Source organism: Macrosteles quadrilineatus, unplaced genomic scaffold (assembly GCF_028750875.1).
Source record: "Macrosteles quadrilineatus isolate MER2022 unplaced genomic scaffold, UCM_ALF_1.0 Scaffold_2__2_contigs__length_208266976, whole genome shotgun sequence".
Taxonomy (NCBI): Eukaryota; Metazoa; Arthropoda; class Insecta; order Hemiptera; family Cicadellidae; genus Macrosteles; species Macrosteles quadrilineatus.
Window position 1 is genome coordinate 4,452,910 of NW_026542595.1, and position 16,125 is coordinate 4,469,034.

Genomic DNA, 16,125 nt, shown 5'->3' on the forward strand with positions numbered 1-16,125 from the left:
AGTGTGAAAAAACTTGGTACCGGCATAGATAAAACATACTCAGTATAGCCTGTATGTTTTATCTATCAGTATGTTTTATCTATGGTACCCATGGTGGAAGGCCTTCCACCATGTATGGTACCGGTAACTTTATGGTACAGACTAACCAAAACAAGTAGACTTCTCATCCAAGGCCCCCCTACTAGAAAAACAGGCCATGCTGCAGCGCAACACTAGTGGTAGATAATTGTACTAAAATGTTACCATTAAAATCTGATATAAAGTCAGCTTATTAACCTAAAAAATGTGGGATATTGCAGTAAATCTATCATCAAATCCCATCCACTACCACTAGTGTGACGTCGTGGATCCTGCAGCATGGCTTGTTTTTTCTAGTGGGGCCTTGTCTCATCCCATTGTAGACTTTGAAGCTCGTTTTTCTTGTCTAGTTCATATCCGGTGACACTGATCGATAGCAGTGTTGACGAAATTTAGTTTCTATTATTGAATAGTAAATTTAATGATTTTGTGCTTTACTGTTTGGTTACGTAGCTAGAGGAGATAAGATCTTTTATTTTGGTCAAACGAGGTTTTAAATTATTGAAATAACAAGAAACAAATTGTAAACAAAACAAAACACGACCTCAACAGTGAACCTAAACAACACTGACAATGGCAAACCATTTAGGCTTCAGTTGCTGTATAAGGATAAGCAATCTACTATGGGAGTGTGTTTTATCTATCCTTAAGATTAAGGTATCAAGTACCTGGGGACTATCACGGCCACCTTTACTTGGTAATTGGCAACGTCGCAAGTGGTGTTGTTTAGTGACAGACGTCCCATAAGATAACATGGCAGACAGGTAACATCAGCTCATTAATTCACATTTTATTGATTTAAATTTAAATTTATGAACATAAGTTTATTAAAATAGGTATTGAAAATAAAACATACAGAATTGAAAACCGAGACAATGAATTAAAAATCTATATCTGTACATTTTTAAGCGGATTCAATATTGTCACAGTCCAGTAACCAATCTTTCTTAAATACACAAATACTATTAGCTGCTTCCAAACAAAAAAGCTGTTACAACACCACTTGTGACGTTGCCACTTCGAAGGTTACAGCCTAAAGTTAAAGGCGGCCGTGGATCTATAGTGGCGTGGACTTGTCGGGAGGGGCCGGGTTAGGGAGGGAGCCTCACCCCCCAGAATCTAATCTGGGAAAGAGAACAGTTGGGAATTTCCTTGCTATAGGTTGGGAAGTCAGAGACGCAAGAAAAACATTTTAAACTAAATAACATTATAATATTTGTAAAAAATCCATCAAAGATTGAAATTTCTTTGACTTGGACAAATAAACTTGATTTTTCTTCAATTTGCATTTAACTTTGATTAAACATCTTAGACTAAACACACCTTTAAAAAAAAACACTAATCAATTAGCAGTATAGTTTGTTGGAATTTCGTTTGCGAGAAATTTTGTTTCTTATTGGACGTAGATTGGCTTTCCTAGTCCAGTCCTGTCATGTGTTGATGAATGACAGAGTGACAGACGACAGACACGGATCAGGATCAGATCCTGTCCTAGTCCTGATGATTCGTTTTTCGCACTGCACTGAGCTAATTTTCGTTTTCGTCGTCTGCGACTTGCGAGCGAGTTTGATTTTGAAAGTGGAAGTGATGAAGCTCTTTATTTGAATTGAATTAATGTTGATTAGTGTTTAAGAAATAAACAAATATGTTGCCACATTAACTATATTATACCTTTTTTATTTTTTGTAGTATTTGGAGCAGGCTAACTGATCTGAAGTTAGCTCTCTAACAGGAGGATTTGCTAATAAGTACTGTAGTTTAAATTAAAATAACAGATAGGTAGGTTTTGTGTATCGGTATTACCTTTAAAACTCTTATTTTTTAATAACTTAAATCCAATCTTAATTCTTTAAATTTATTTTTTAAATCTTCAGAATTTATTTAACATTCCTAACTTATAAGGATTTACACAAATGAATCAACTAATCACTCTGAAACCGGTCTAAGTGGAAAACATAACCTAAAAATTTGAGTTTGACGTTTTTGAAAACATAACCTAAAAATTTGAGTTTGACGACGTTTTTAAGTTAGATTTTTGTTTCCTCCTCTGTGGCCTTTTAGGTGGTCTCATTAATCAAGTTACAAGTAGGCCTATGTATTTTATATTAGACATATTTTATTTTCATTTACCGGTACCCAATCTATAGACTGTTACATGAAGATTAACTTTTTTAATGTATGTACAAGCATAGATAAAAACGGTACAAGTTTATTACTAACCAAACTCAAATATCTTTATTTTTGACAGTTTTACAAACTGAATAATAGGCCTAGCGTCAACAAAATTTCTCTTAAACAAATCAAAACAATATTTTCTTATGGATAAAATCTAAAAAATAACTTAAAGACCATTGTTTTCTTTAAAAGTCTTCAACAGTGTACAACAAAAGAAGACTCTTAAAACCCCTTTGCCAAATTTGCCACACTATTTTACATCTTCGGGGGATTGGGCAGTGCGTTGAACAGTTGAATGCCATTTTAAAATAAATGGTTTACAAAAAAAACAGTTTTGTGTTTTGGAATGTATAAATCGGACCGGCTTCTCAAACCATAGGAGATAGGGCGAGACAGATTTATAAAAAGGTCAATATTTTTCTTAACAAGACAGTTTAAGATATAGATGGACGGAAAAGTAAGAATTTTATAGTTATCAAAAAGTGTTTTACAGGAAAATTTACGATGCTTCTTAAAAACTGTTCTCATGGCTTTCTTACCGTACGCAGTTTAAAAACTTTTTTTAGAATTTAGACACTCATGTCCCCAACTACAACTGCATATGAAAGAAAAGGAAAAGCCAGTCCGTAGTAAGCCACCACTAGAACTTAAGAGTCCAAAAATGTTGCCAAATTTCTTAATAAGAATATATTATTAGAACTCAATTTATTACAAACAGAATCTACGTGGGGTGTGAATTTCAACTGGTTGTCGATGTGAACGCCCAGGAACTTAGTTTCTGAACAGGACGGAATGAAATTGTTAAAAGTCAAAAATGGAAAGAGAAATAGACAAGATAATGAGCAGAAAATAATTTAATTATTTACAAAAGAAAAGTTACTCAATCATAGTAAAATGCTACCAAACTATATTCCTGTAATCACAACATAACAATTCATTCCAAAATCATATGTCTCAAAATTATAAAAGTTCATATTTTCATAGCAGCTGGAAAAGACAATACAAAATATAAACCATAGATTATTTAAGTGAAATGTTTGTATACTATATCCAACATTCTCCCACCTTTTGACTTGCAAAGTCAAAATATTAATTATTAATTCAGGTATCTTTGTGGGGGTATAATTGTTCTTCCTCTTTGTGTGTAAACTGGTTGATCATGTTCACGTTCTACTACTTCAGCCACTTGTTTATCTTCTAACTTTTAACACAGTATCACTTGCATTTGACACATTTGTCAATAACTGATTTTACAGTTCTTCTTCCACTAATAATCCAAACTTCTTCTCTGAGAATAGATAACAATCCTTGGACTCCAACATGTGAATTTTCTTCATGTTTGTATTGTATGTATCTGTGAACAACAGGATGGTTATTCGGCAATACTATGGGAAGATTAAAATTCCTACTATCAGGTCTCTCTGTGATTTTCGTTTTTAACCTGAATAAGCCATCACTGTCTTCAAACGGACACAATGAACTCAATTTTTCATCCTTGATACTATGGAAAGCGTCTTTCTGAATAAGTTTAAACACTTTATTTTGAGCCTTAATCAATTCATCAACCGACAATCCTCCTGATATCTTTTGTTTAGACATATTTGTGTTACAACAAAATCTCAAAATCCAGCCTACCAATCTGACGATTTTATCAAATCTGGAGAAATATCTGTAGTACCAACAATCTGTTTCAGGTTTTGAATTAATCAGAATCTTTGTGGTTGATTTGATCTTCCTAAGTTCAGAATTTACTTCTTTCTCATCACAAACATCACTGAAGTTTTGGTTAGGCCACAAGTTTGATGAGTTTCTTAGCCATTGTGGTCCCTCCCACCATTTCGACTCCACTAGCTGCTTAGGAGAACATCCACGTGACGGCAAATCAGCTGGATTCATATGGCCTGGAACATGATTCCAAGATTCGATGCTACTAAGGGATCTTATTTCCTTTACTCGGTTCCAAACAAACACTCCCCAGTATTCTTCTCGACGAATCCATGACAAAACGGTGGTTGAGTCGGTCCAATAAAATGTTTTGACATTTTCAAATCCCATACTCTTTAAGACGTTGTCAGTTAGACGAGCGCCAATGGTAGCCGCCAATAACTCCAGTCGAGGAATAGTCATCTTCTTGACAGGTGTAACTCTACTCTTCGCTTGAACTAATTGAACTGTGACAAGTCCATTAGATTCACCCCTCAGGAAAACCGCGGCCGCATAAGCGTCCTGGCTTGCATCACAAAAACAGTGAACTGTCCAAGAAATATTCCCTCCGATTTCATTTCCAAAATATCTTGGAATTTTCAAATTTGAAAAAATCTCAAGTTGCTTTGCCCAATCTAAAAACAATAGTTTTATCTCTTCTGAAACCTTGTCATCCCATCCAATTTTACTTTCCCACGTTTTCTGCAGCAATATCTTAGGCATGAGTGTAGCAGGACAAGTTATACCTATGGGGTCAAACAACTTGTGAGCAAAAGACAAAATAGATCTCTTTGTGACTATTTCAGGCTCTTTAAACTCAAAGTTTTCAAAATTCAACTCAATCATGTCAGTATTTTTGTTCCAATTTAAACCTAAAATAGGTGTCAAAGTAGAATCATTTTTAAAACTCTGAATTTCTGTGTACTCCCAACTCCGAAGACAGAATCTAGCATCTTTCATTACAGAAGTCGCTTGATCTACAAATTGATTCAATTCTGAAAAGTCATCAAAACTTGCCATACAATTATCTACATAGAAACTTCTCGACAGTGTCTCTACTACTTTTCTTGAGTAGTTTAACGATCCAGAATCTATCAAGTCTAATGTTTTTTCTAAATGAAGTTTGATTACTGCACTTAGCATAAATGGGCTACAAGTAACTCCAAAGACCACTCTAGCGTGTCTGTAAACAACCAATTGACCCTCTTCATTAATCCACAAAAAACGAAGAAAATCTCTATCATCCATATGTACACCAACCTGTAGAAAAGCCTTCTCGATGTCAGCAACAACTCCATATCTGTGTAGTCTAAAACGATTTAATATGGACGGAATCAATTCAATTAGGTTGTCACCTTTTTCTAGACAATCGTTCAACGAGGGCTGATTCTTTTCTTTAGCAGATGCATCAAATACAGGTCTCAATTTCGTGGTAAGGCTGTTTTCTTTTATCACATGTCGATGCGGTAGGTAGTGACCAATTTCCAAATCGGCATCGTTAACCTTCTCTATGATACCTAATTCCTCCCAGTCAGACATCACCTGTTGATATGAACTAAGATATCCACTAGAATTAAGTTTATTTGTTAGATTACTGAGTCTCTTCTGTGCTACTTTTAAATTAGTGGGTAACGGCGGGTGATCATCAACCCATGGCAATTTGACCTGATATCTTCCATCATTTTCCACTGAAACAGATTCTACAAAATGTTCCATTGTTCTACTTTTAACTGAAGATTCACTCTTGACCTCCACTGGATCCTTGATTCCTAAAACATCCAAACTCCACAAATCTGAAATGGATTTATTATCAGTAGGGGACAGTAAAGAAGTTACTGCCATAGAACTGGACCTGTCATTCCCTTCAACAGTGGTTCTTCCCATTAAAGTCCAGCCCAACAAAGTATGCATCGCAACTAGCCCATTGGAAAGCAGATATCGTTTCTCAGTGTAAAGTTTCCCAGCAACGTCTGCACCTATCAGAACTTCAATAGGCCCGTCTCCATCTGTTACATTAATTCCCAGTGTTCCAAGCTCAATGGACCAAGGACCAGGCTTAACTGTTGTAACATCGTTACAAATTATATCTTGATCAAGAACGTCAAAATTGCAGGCATAGCTGTTATTTAAGTCACTTAGTCTAACCTTATAACACGCATGTTCAATTGTTTCAGTACTAGTGCCACCAAATAAAGCATGAGCTAGCTTCTCCCTTCTGACTATGTCGTAGCCAAATTCCTTTGCTGTATTTTTCAAAATATAAGATCGCTGTGATCCCGTATCTATTAAAGCACGTGCTGTTCGCTCTCGATTTTGGTTTCTAATTTTTACTAAAAAGGTTTGTAAAAACACTTCTGTGTGAACATTGTTTGCTAGAGAACTTTCTTTGCCTGGTTGTTCACTCAATGAACTTCCTTCTGCAGCAGACGCCCTACACATAACAGCGGTGTGCCTCTTTCCACAGATGGGACATTTTACTCTAATTTTACATTGCGCACTCCTATGACCATACTTCAAGCAAGTAAAACAACAACCATTTTTTACAACGATTTTCACCTTCTCGTCTGCTGTCAATTTACTGTCTTTACAGTTTTCAGCTAAATGGTTGGAACCACAAAACATACATTTAACGTCTTTAGTATTTGACTTCGTTGGGTTAACTAAACCAGCAGCTGTCGGCATCATTTCAGTATGTCTGGTGTAACTAGGCTTAGGTCGAAATACAGTAGATTTACTTACTTTAGGCTGTAGGTTAGGTCGCTTACTATTTTCAAAACCAGATGCAGCTAGAGTAATCCTTTCCTCGCTAGCAACCTCTTTTTGCAGAAACTTCATCAAACCATCAAGTCTATCCTTAAGTTCAGCATCAACTTCATAGCCGGAGTGACGCTGCCAAGCTCTCAACAATTCCTCGGGCAAACAAGACTCTATAAGAGGATATAACATAGCAGAACATTTGTCAGTTGTTACTCCTAATGTCTCTAATGCTCTTAGCTGGGTTTCCAGTTTATCGTAAATGAAAGAAACTTCTACCTTACTGTTTAAATTACTCAGCACTAACTTCAAAAGCTCTCTAATATACACTTCTATGAGAAGGTCATCTCTACCAAAACGACTTTTAAGACTTTGCAAAGCTTTGGAATAGTTCTCAGAGGTAGCAGGATAGCTTTCAACCAGCTGACGAGCCCTAGAATTAGCTAAAGTAGCCTGCATAAGATAATGATATTTATCAATATCGTCAATATTCTCGTCATCATCTATTCTTTTGAATTGTGCCCAAAAAGGTAGCCAATCCTTCAAATCCCCGCTAAACTTTGTGAATTCAATAGTAGGTAGCCTCAGCTTAGTCCTAACAGCAGTAGATTTACTCTTTACAGACCCATTGGAATTAGGTGAAGTGGCCCTAGCCCTAATCAACCTACTCTGTACAGCTAAACTAATTTGATTAAACTTCTCTACATATTCATCTGCTAGCCTAACTTCTTCATTTAACTCTTCTTCATCTGCTTCAGAATCAAGCAAGAAATCTAAAATTTCCCTGTCCAAAGTTTTTAGTTCTTCTATCTTACCTTCCAGAGAACTCAATTTACCCTGTATATTGTGTAGGTCTTGCTCATCTTTGCATAGCTCCTCATTTATCCCATTATAAATTCTGGTAAATGCTGTTCTGAAGGTTTTTCTTAGTTTCCTATTTCTCTCCATTATCTCAATAGTGACTATCTGGTTAAGAACTCATACAGTCCTGTCACGGTCGCCAAATGTTAAAAGTCAAAAATGGAAAGAGAAATAGACAAGATAATGAGCAGAAAATAATTTAATTATTTACAAAAGAAAAGTTACTCAATCATAGTAAAATGCTACCAAACTATATTCCTGTAATCACAACATAACAATTCATTCCAAAATCATATGTCTCAAAATTATAAAAGTTCATATTTTCATAGCAGCTGGAAAAGACAATACAAAATATAAACCATAGATTATTTAAGTGAAATGTTTGTATACTATATCCAACAGAAATTATTGTTGTCTATGGAAATTACCAGGGGTGCTGTGGGAAGGTATGGGGGTTTAGTGAGTGGGAGAAAATGTTGCGCCGTTCCGCCCAAACCTCGCATGCGGGGTTGGTTTGGCAGATTGGCCACAACCTAAACCCCAACTCTCACTTGTTAGCTGCAGAGAGCTACCTTCTGCCACTGGGTGTTGGTCCACCTACAGAATCAAGTGAGGGGGGCCCTAGACTAAGGTGTAATGCGATCCGTGCCAAGAGTCTTGTGGCACTGGGGGCCTAATATTCTGTGTCTTAACGGAGCCTTATGGGAACCAGGGGTAACCCAGTCGTACACCCCTTACCTCTCTAATCGGGTCACTGGGGAGGTGGACTTAGATACCCGGTATTCGTGAGAACAATGTAGACAATCTGACCCAAATAGAGGAGGAAGGTCTACTGATATCTGACGATGACAACAAGCTCGCAGAAACCGCCGAAACCGGAAAGGAACGAAAAACGACTTTCCAGGGGCGAGTTGCAAAGATGGAGGATAACGGATGCTTTAGCCAAAGGCGAAAAGGTGCTACCCAGAAGTGAGAGGAGGCTGGTGTGGGCTGCCAAGCACCCTAACTCTGCTGCCTGCAAAGCCAGTTCCTCCCGGAACTAGGATGCTGGGAAAAAGCAGGGCAAGGGTGGTACCCCCAAAGCTGACTCTAATGAAGCCTCCAGGAAGAAAGGCGGAGGCTGTGCTAACGCAGCCAAAAAGGATTGGCTGGTCAAGCAAGTTCAGGAGCTGAGTCCTTTCAGGGAAATCTCGCTACGGCTTGCCCCAGCCAGAGACCTTGTGAAAGCTGTGAAGGTATATTTATGTGCCCAGCCCTACAAGGTCTGCGTATGAGATCCCTTGGCCTATTAATGGGAGATCAAAGGGAAGAACAGGTTACCATAGTCAAAGGGCCCTCACGGTTCACTAAGGACCTGGGATTTGACGGAGAATGAGGACCTGTGAACGAGGGTGCACAATAAGCTGTTCTAGCTGCGATGCAATCCCATGGTGACTTGTAAGCCTGGCCCTCTGTAAAAAAAAAGAAAAGGGTGCTGTGTTTTCTTTGTTTCCTGGTATGAAATTCGATCATTTTAGTTTTGGCACTGTTTACAAACAAGTTATTGCAGCTAAACCATTGTAATATTGAGCTGATCTGACCAATTGCTTTCATCCTCAGGTCGTGCACGCATGCTGCAGACAACGACAATGAGGTGTCATCAGAAAAACAAACATACCTTACCCTCAGACTCAGGCACACAACTTGGCAGGTCATTAATAAAAAGGATGAATAAGACTGGACCAAGCACGGAGCCCTGGGGAACCCCTGCAGTGATTGCCAGGGGAAGTGAAAATGCAGACTGTAAACAGTTGTTGTCATTAATGAAAGGAATTTGAACTGCCTGAGTTCTGCCGGTCAGATAAGATTCTATCCAGGAGTGAGTCACACCTCTTATGCTGAGTGCAGTGACGTCATTTCACCAAATCCTTAGGGGGGGGGGGCAAACACCGGGGGGTATGGAATGGAAAATTTTGCAGTTTTGAAACAAAGAAGAGGGGTTTAAGCTTATTTTAATTGTCAAAAGCACTTAAAAAAAATTATGAGCAAAATTTATTTAAATTTAGGCAGAAAATTAATGAAACTAACAATTATTGACAACAGACAGAAACATAATAAGGCTGGTACTATACGGACGCTAAATGCGTCGCGTTAAATACGCTGCGCTATTTTTAATTTTGGATGGCAATGCAAGTCAATTTGAGCGACTATACGAGCGCAGTCTACGCGGCACGCTGCCCTCCAAACTCGGCGTCGACGCATTTTACGCGACCAGCCCTGGAAAAACGTTAGCAGCGCGACGTAGATAGCGCTGCGCAACGCTAGGGCCGGACTATACGGACGCTAGATGCGTGGCCCGCAGTCGCAGTCTTGAGTGAGTAGTTATTGTGCTTCTGTGTGAGAGTCATCAACATGTTTGATACTGAGAAGTTCATCTTAGAAGTAGAGAAGCGGCCTCCACTTTATGACGTTCAGTCAAAAGAATATTCAAACAGAAATGTTAAAGCTCAGTGCTGGATGGAGGTATGAGCAGCTGTGCACGACAACTGGGAGGAAATGACTCCCCAAATGAAGGACGAAGCAGGTAACTAAGTTTGATATATTTATAAACAAAGGTGTAATGATGTAAACATATTTTTTCTAAGCACCAAGTTCAACTAACTATCTTTGTTGTTTTACAATAGTTACGAAGACAATAATTAATAATAGTAGCGTACATAAATATGGAAAGTATATTAAGACAAAAATGAAATTACAACTTATCCTGCCTTTTGGTCTTTTCCAAATACATCTCTAGTAGACACTGAAACCCTACAGCACCGATCTGCACTGCATCCATATTGGCAACTTGGAATAAAGTGATCTGGGAATCAACGTGGCGGTTTCTGCGCTCGTATAGTCTGGCCAGCGGGGCGTTGACGCAAAAACAGTGCGACGCATTTTGCGTCCGTATAGTCTGGCCTACTTATGCGCCGAACTTTGGCGTTAACGCGACGCATTAACGCGACGCATTTAGCGTCCGTATAGTACCAGCCTAATATGTTGGTAAGTTAGTCATCTAAGAAACGTGACCAATAGTTCCATGATGTTTTAATATTACCTATGTTTGTTAATAGATTCATGACCAATTTCTCTTGTACAGTTTATAACAGTTTATTTTGGTTTTTAACCCTTTGGGTGCCAGAAATGTATTTTGGTAGCCTACTTTCCGAAAAGTGCCAGAGTTTTTTTACTAGGCACGTCTGAAAAGTGCCAGGCTTACCATGGGGGCTAAGCGTAGTGCGCAAGAATATAAGTCTGTAAAAGTATAAATTTTCATCCCAAAAGTGCCATGGAACGATATATCATGCCTCGATCGTATTATTCAAATGTGTTGTGCAAAACGATATAGGCCTATCGTTGCGTGGCACAAAAAGGCTTAAATAAAATACAAGTATTTAAGAACTTAATAGCAAATCAAATTTTATCACCAATAAAATAATTTGACACAAAAGTACAAAAGGTTCTATTTAGGCCTACATATATTAAACTGGTAGTCTACAATGTTCAAAATGAATTACGTAAAACTGATACACATGTATAATTTTAATGCTAGAATAATTCATAAAAATAAATTAAAAAGCGATGATTCTAAAATAATCTGCATGTAATCTGCACATAAACTAGAAGTAAGTGGTTGATCGTACAGAACCAAACAGAAAAAGTAAATAAATAACAAAACTACGGTACTAATTTACCTATGTAAACTCAAAATGTGCAATCTACGACACAAAAAAATATTTTTGTTTCAAATTACTGTACAAAAATAGGCGGATTTTTGTCCGCGTGCTTTTTAGGATTTGATAGGAGAAAATATTTGTATATTAGGTAGTACAGCATATTTTTCTCTAGCCCATGAACCAGGCCCCCCCCCCCCCCAAATGACGCCCCTGGCCGAGTGAGCAAAGTTTGTCTAATAAGAAGCCGTGATTTACCGTATCAAAGGCTTTGCTAAGATTGAAGAAGATCCCAGCTGCAGCCTTTCCTGAATCAAGGGATTGAGACAAAGATGAGACTAGAAAGTGAATGGCATCGACTGTATTTCTATTTTTTGGCTGTGAAGCCAAATTGATTCGGGGAAAGAATAGGCCAATTGTGTTTATCAATAAAAGATATCAGTCAAGAAAGAAAAATGTTTTCAAATATCTTCGAAAAAGTTGAAACAAGGGAAATAGGACGATAATTGTTTATATCAACCTTTTTACCCTTTTAGTGAAGAGGGTGAACAATTGCATTTTTTAGTTCAGTCGGAAACACCCCATCTTCGAACGAGGAATTGATGAGATGAGTGAGAGGAGAGCATATAAGATCACTGATTTCCTTTAAGGGTTTTGAGGAAAATCCATCATACCCTAATGATGACTTAGATTACAATCCCATAATTTCATGTATTACTTCCGTCTCACTTGTGCGGAATAAGTAGATGGAGTTTTTGTAAGATGGCAGAGATTGAGCATTGGAATTCTCTAAATATGTTCTGGTGGTATTTTGAGAAGATAGCCTTTAAACAACTGTTGAGTAAAAATTGTTTAAAATACTTGCAACCTCAGATGGCTCATCAACGACAGTGCCATTCTCATCCAAAACAGAAATTCTCAGAGTTTTGTCCTGATTCTTCGGCTTATGGTCATTAACAATGTTCCAGAGAGTTTTTGGTTTGTTGGAAGATTTATTGATCTTATTGAGTGCTGCTTCAGATTTGGCTTTTGAAATTTCTCTTCTATAATGTTGTTTTATGCAGGTCAGTACTCCTGACAAAGAGGATGGACACTGTTTAAGTCTTTACGGAGTGTGTAAAGATTATGAAGACGACTTTTTAAAGCAAGAATATCGGAAGAGAGATTCACTTTTGAAGCTGACTGAAGATTTATTTTTGTCTTTGTGAGAGGAAAACAATATTTGAAATAGAACCTCAGAATTTGGAAAAACTCACTAAACTTTTTGTCAAAACTACTTGATGAAAACACCTTATTCCAACTATAAGTTCTTTCACAACCAATCTTGATGTTTTGTGCTTTATATTGGATGCACTTATTGATTGTTACCAAACGTTTAATATCATAGTCAAACTAGGCTATGGCTAATACATTAACTAATAAGTCTTTAGTATAGGTATATGTGGTACATTGCTAGTTAGAGTGTGAGGCTTCAGTACCTGAGATGCTATGGGTCTAAATCATGACAAGCACCAATAGCTTATGGCTATTAATGCTCTAGGATACTCTACACCTGTTATGAAGTACTAATGTGTTAAACAGTATCAGGCTAGAGCATATACAGGGTGATTTTTTTAAGTGTGCCACCATTGGGATCTCAGTAACCAATGATTTTACAGCAAACTTTAAAAGGGGAACATTTCCTTGTTTTTAAAGAGGTTCAAAAATAATTAAATGAAATTGTTGTAAAAGGCCGCTATTTTCCAATATGGTGGTCAACTTTGATATTTCTTATGGAACACCTTTTATCACGTTTTCGGATAGAACATGCAATTTAAAAACCTTTTTATTCTTGACATTTTTTCGATAAACCCACTCGTTTAGGAGTTACAGCCTATGGAAAAATGACTTCCGGTGTACATACCATAAAATACACAGTTTTCCACTTTTCAAGTTTGCCACCATTTTGGAAAACGGCTGCCATTTTTGAAATAATAGAATTAATATTTTTAACGAATTGTATGATCTTTTTGGAATGTGGATGCAATTTTAAGACTTATTTGACTTATTTACTCTTCGCATTTTCGCTATAAACCTACTTGTTTAGGAGCTACATGATGTAAAATGTACACCGGAAGTCATTTTTCCATAGGCTGTAACTCCTATAAACGAGTGGGTTTATCGAAAAAATGTCAAGAATAAAAAGGTTTTTAAATTGCATGTTCTATCCGAAAACATGATAAAATATAGGGTGTTCCATAAGAAATTTCAAAGTTGACCGCCATATTGGAAAATGGCGGCCATTTACAAAAGTTTTATTTAATTATTTTTGAACCTCATTAAAAACAAGAGAATGTTCCCCATTTAAAGTTTGCTGTAAAATCATTAGTTTCTGAGATCCCAATGGTGGCACACTTAAAAAAACACCCTGTTTAGCAATTCATTGGATGTGAATACAGGACATACATAATAATAATAACTCTGTTCCAGATATTTTATTAAACTTCCGAACTACGTTTGTGAACCGCAAGGGTGAGGTTGTATCTATCGCTGGTGCAATCGCTCTCCACTACCTGAAAGGATGGTTTGTAGTAGATCTACTAGCTGCGTTACCTTTTGATCTCCTCTACGCTTCTGATGTGTACAGCGGAGAGGCCAGTATATATATTATTTTTATTTTTATTTGTTTCTTAGTAAAACCGTTGACTATTTGGATACTGAAGTATCATATCTATGTTGGCTATTGATAAGCAGTGGCGGATTTAGGGGGAGAGGGCGGGGCTGAAGGGGCTGAAGCCCAGGGTCGCAGATTTTTAAGGGCGGCAAATTTTATAAGTATATGTTTTTTTTTAATTTTAAATTTCAAAATATATTGAATTGAATTAAAAAATAAACTTCATAACTAGAAAACTAGAGGGTTGGTTAGAATGATCCAATATTTCCACATTCAACCTTCACTAACAACACCCTGAACCAAGCCATTAACTCATCATTGACTCGTTCGAAACAGCTGGGGGAAGTGACTAAGTACTGATGTGAGTAATAGTTGCGGTATCCAGTGTTTTGTTGACATGTTGAAAATGGGATCAGTGCAGTCGCAGTGATCTTAGGCGTTTCGATGTTTGAGGTGAAGTTTGGCCCTTATTTAGTTATCGTTCAATTGTATACTGTATTTAAATTGTGTACGTTTTGAATTTATTTGCTCCCAGTTTTGTCAGATGAGTAGGCTATCAAACTTATTATTTTATTTCAATAAAATTTTTATTTTCATAACAATAATAAATTACCTCAAATCAAATTTTGTTTGGTATTTTTGATCTTTTCTGGATTTTCTTTGAAACCTTCCTAAACCAATTCCTGTAATCCTAAAAAAACAATAAGCTACCTTACAACAGTTTTTGTGTAAGGCGCAAAAACCCCTGCAAATTTAGAAAATATACGGAACTACTGTCTTAACCCTTACCACGCTGTAGACGAATATACTCGCCGAAGTTCGCTTTGCTCAAAACGCGGTGGAGGAATATACTCGCCTGCTTATTCAGAGCGTATTGGTTGGTCTTGGTAGTTCCCAGTTTCGCCGATAGAGTGTAGCAACTATTGGGTAACATCTCTCGTGAAGGAAAATAACAATATCAATGGTCCCCGCCCTCCGATTGTTCTCGGGAATGAAAAAATGCCGGTGCGCTACACCTGCTGGCCTCTGCTATGAGAGACGCTAGCGCTGTGGACGAACTAACTCACAAGGGTTTAGTTCGCTCGCAGACTTGGCCTGAAACACCATTCTCCGCGTGCGATCGTTATAACATTGGATTAATTGTCGTTATATTATTATAATTATATATTTTATACAATATATACATTTTATACAGTAATTATACTATATTTTCTGTGAGTTGTGCGTTTTATATAATTAGTAAAAGTGGATTGTAGTGTGTAAGTTGTATCTTTGTGTGATTGGAGTAATTCTTTGTGTAAATTGGAACATCCCGATGACCCAGATTTTGAAGACTTTGTAGTCAACGCTCTGAATACTTTGTTAAGTAGTAATTACAATGATGACCTTTTTGACAGTGACATGGACCAGGACGACAATATTGAAGATGCGAGTGAAAGTGAAAATGAGACTGATATGTGCCTTGATTCAATGGACGTTTTACCACTCCCAGCCCATGAAGATCCCCAGCCAAGTACATCAGCTTTACTGACACAACCATCTCCATTTCAAACACGACCTGGGGCCCATTTCATAATAAACTACAAACTAATATTATTAGTAAATCAGCTGATCGCCCAATGCAAATCTAATGGTAACTACAAGTTACAACTTGTATCTTGTAACTACAAGATACAAGTTGAAACTTGAAACTACAAGTTACAAGTTGTATCTTGTAACTTGTAGTTTATTATGAAATGGGGCTCAGATCCTCTCAACGTGTTACACTCTGACCCTGTCGCCATACCACCACAACCAGACCGCTGTCGCCTCCTGTCACCGACCCCGCGCCACTCCCCCACACCCTACCCCTACCGCTCAGCCACTACGTACTCAAAGCCTCTTTTTTCTCTAATGTACATGTAGCCTACAGTAAATTTAACAAGTAAACAAAACTGTCAACCTTTTATTAGCTTTACATTTTTGTGAAGTTTTGTATCTGTATACTAATTACGTATAATTAAACTAATTTTAAAAGAAAATGAATTTTTTCCTCCCATAAGTCCTTTTTTATTATAAGAAACAAAAAAAATTAGCTTTGACTTTTGGGAAAAAATATTTTTTAGGTATATGTAGCCTTGGTCAAGGCCATCCAACATTTCTGTAGCGCGATAAGGGTTAAGACGCAGAGCACTTAGCAAACCAAGAAACAAGACGTGATACGGA

At 37.3% G+C, this 16,125-nt stretch overlaps 1 protein-coding gene across 1 annotated transcript in view; it reads left to right on the plus strand.

The window, feature by feature from the left end:
* The window catches only part of LOC128986413 (potassium voltage-gated channel subfamily H member 8), a 348,552-nt gene that overhangs the window by 297,463 nt on the left and 34,964 nt on the right, over window positions 1-16,125 (plus strand). Inside the window, exon 8 of the mRNA XM_054406776.1 lies at window positions 13,737-13,900. Within this exon, the coding sequence (XP_054262751.1) occupies window positions 13,737-13,900 (164 nt within the window). The remainder of the gene's footprint in view (window positions 1-13,736; window positions 13,901-16,125) is intronic.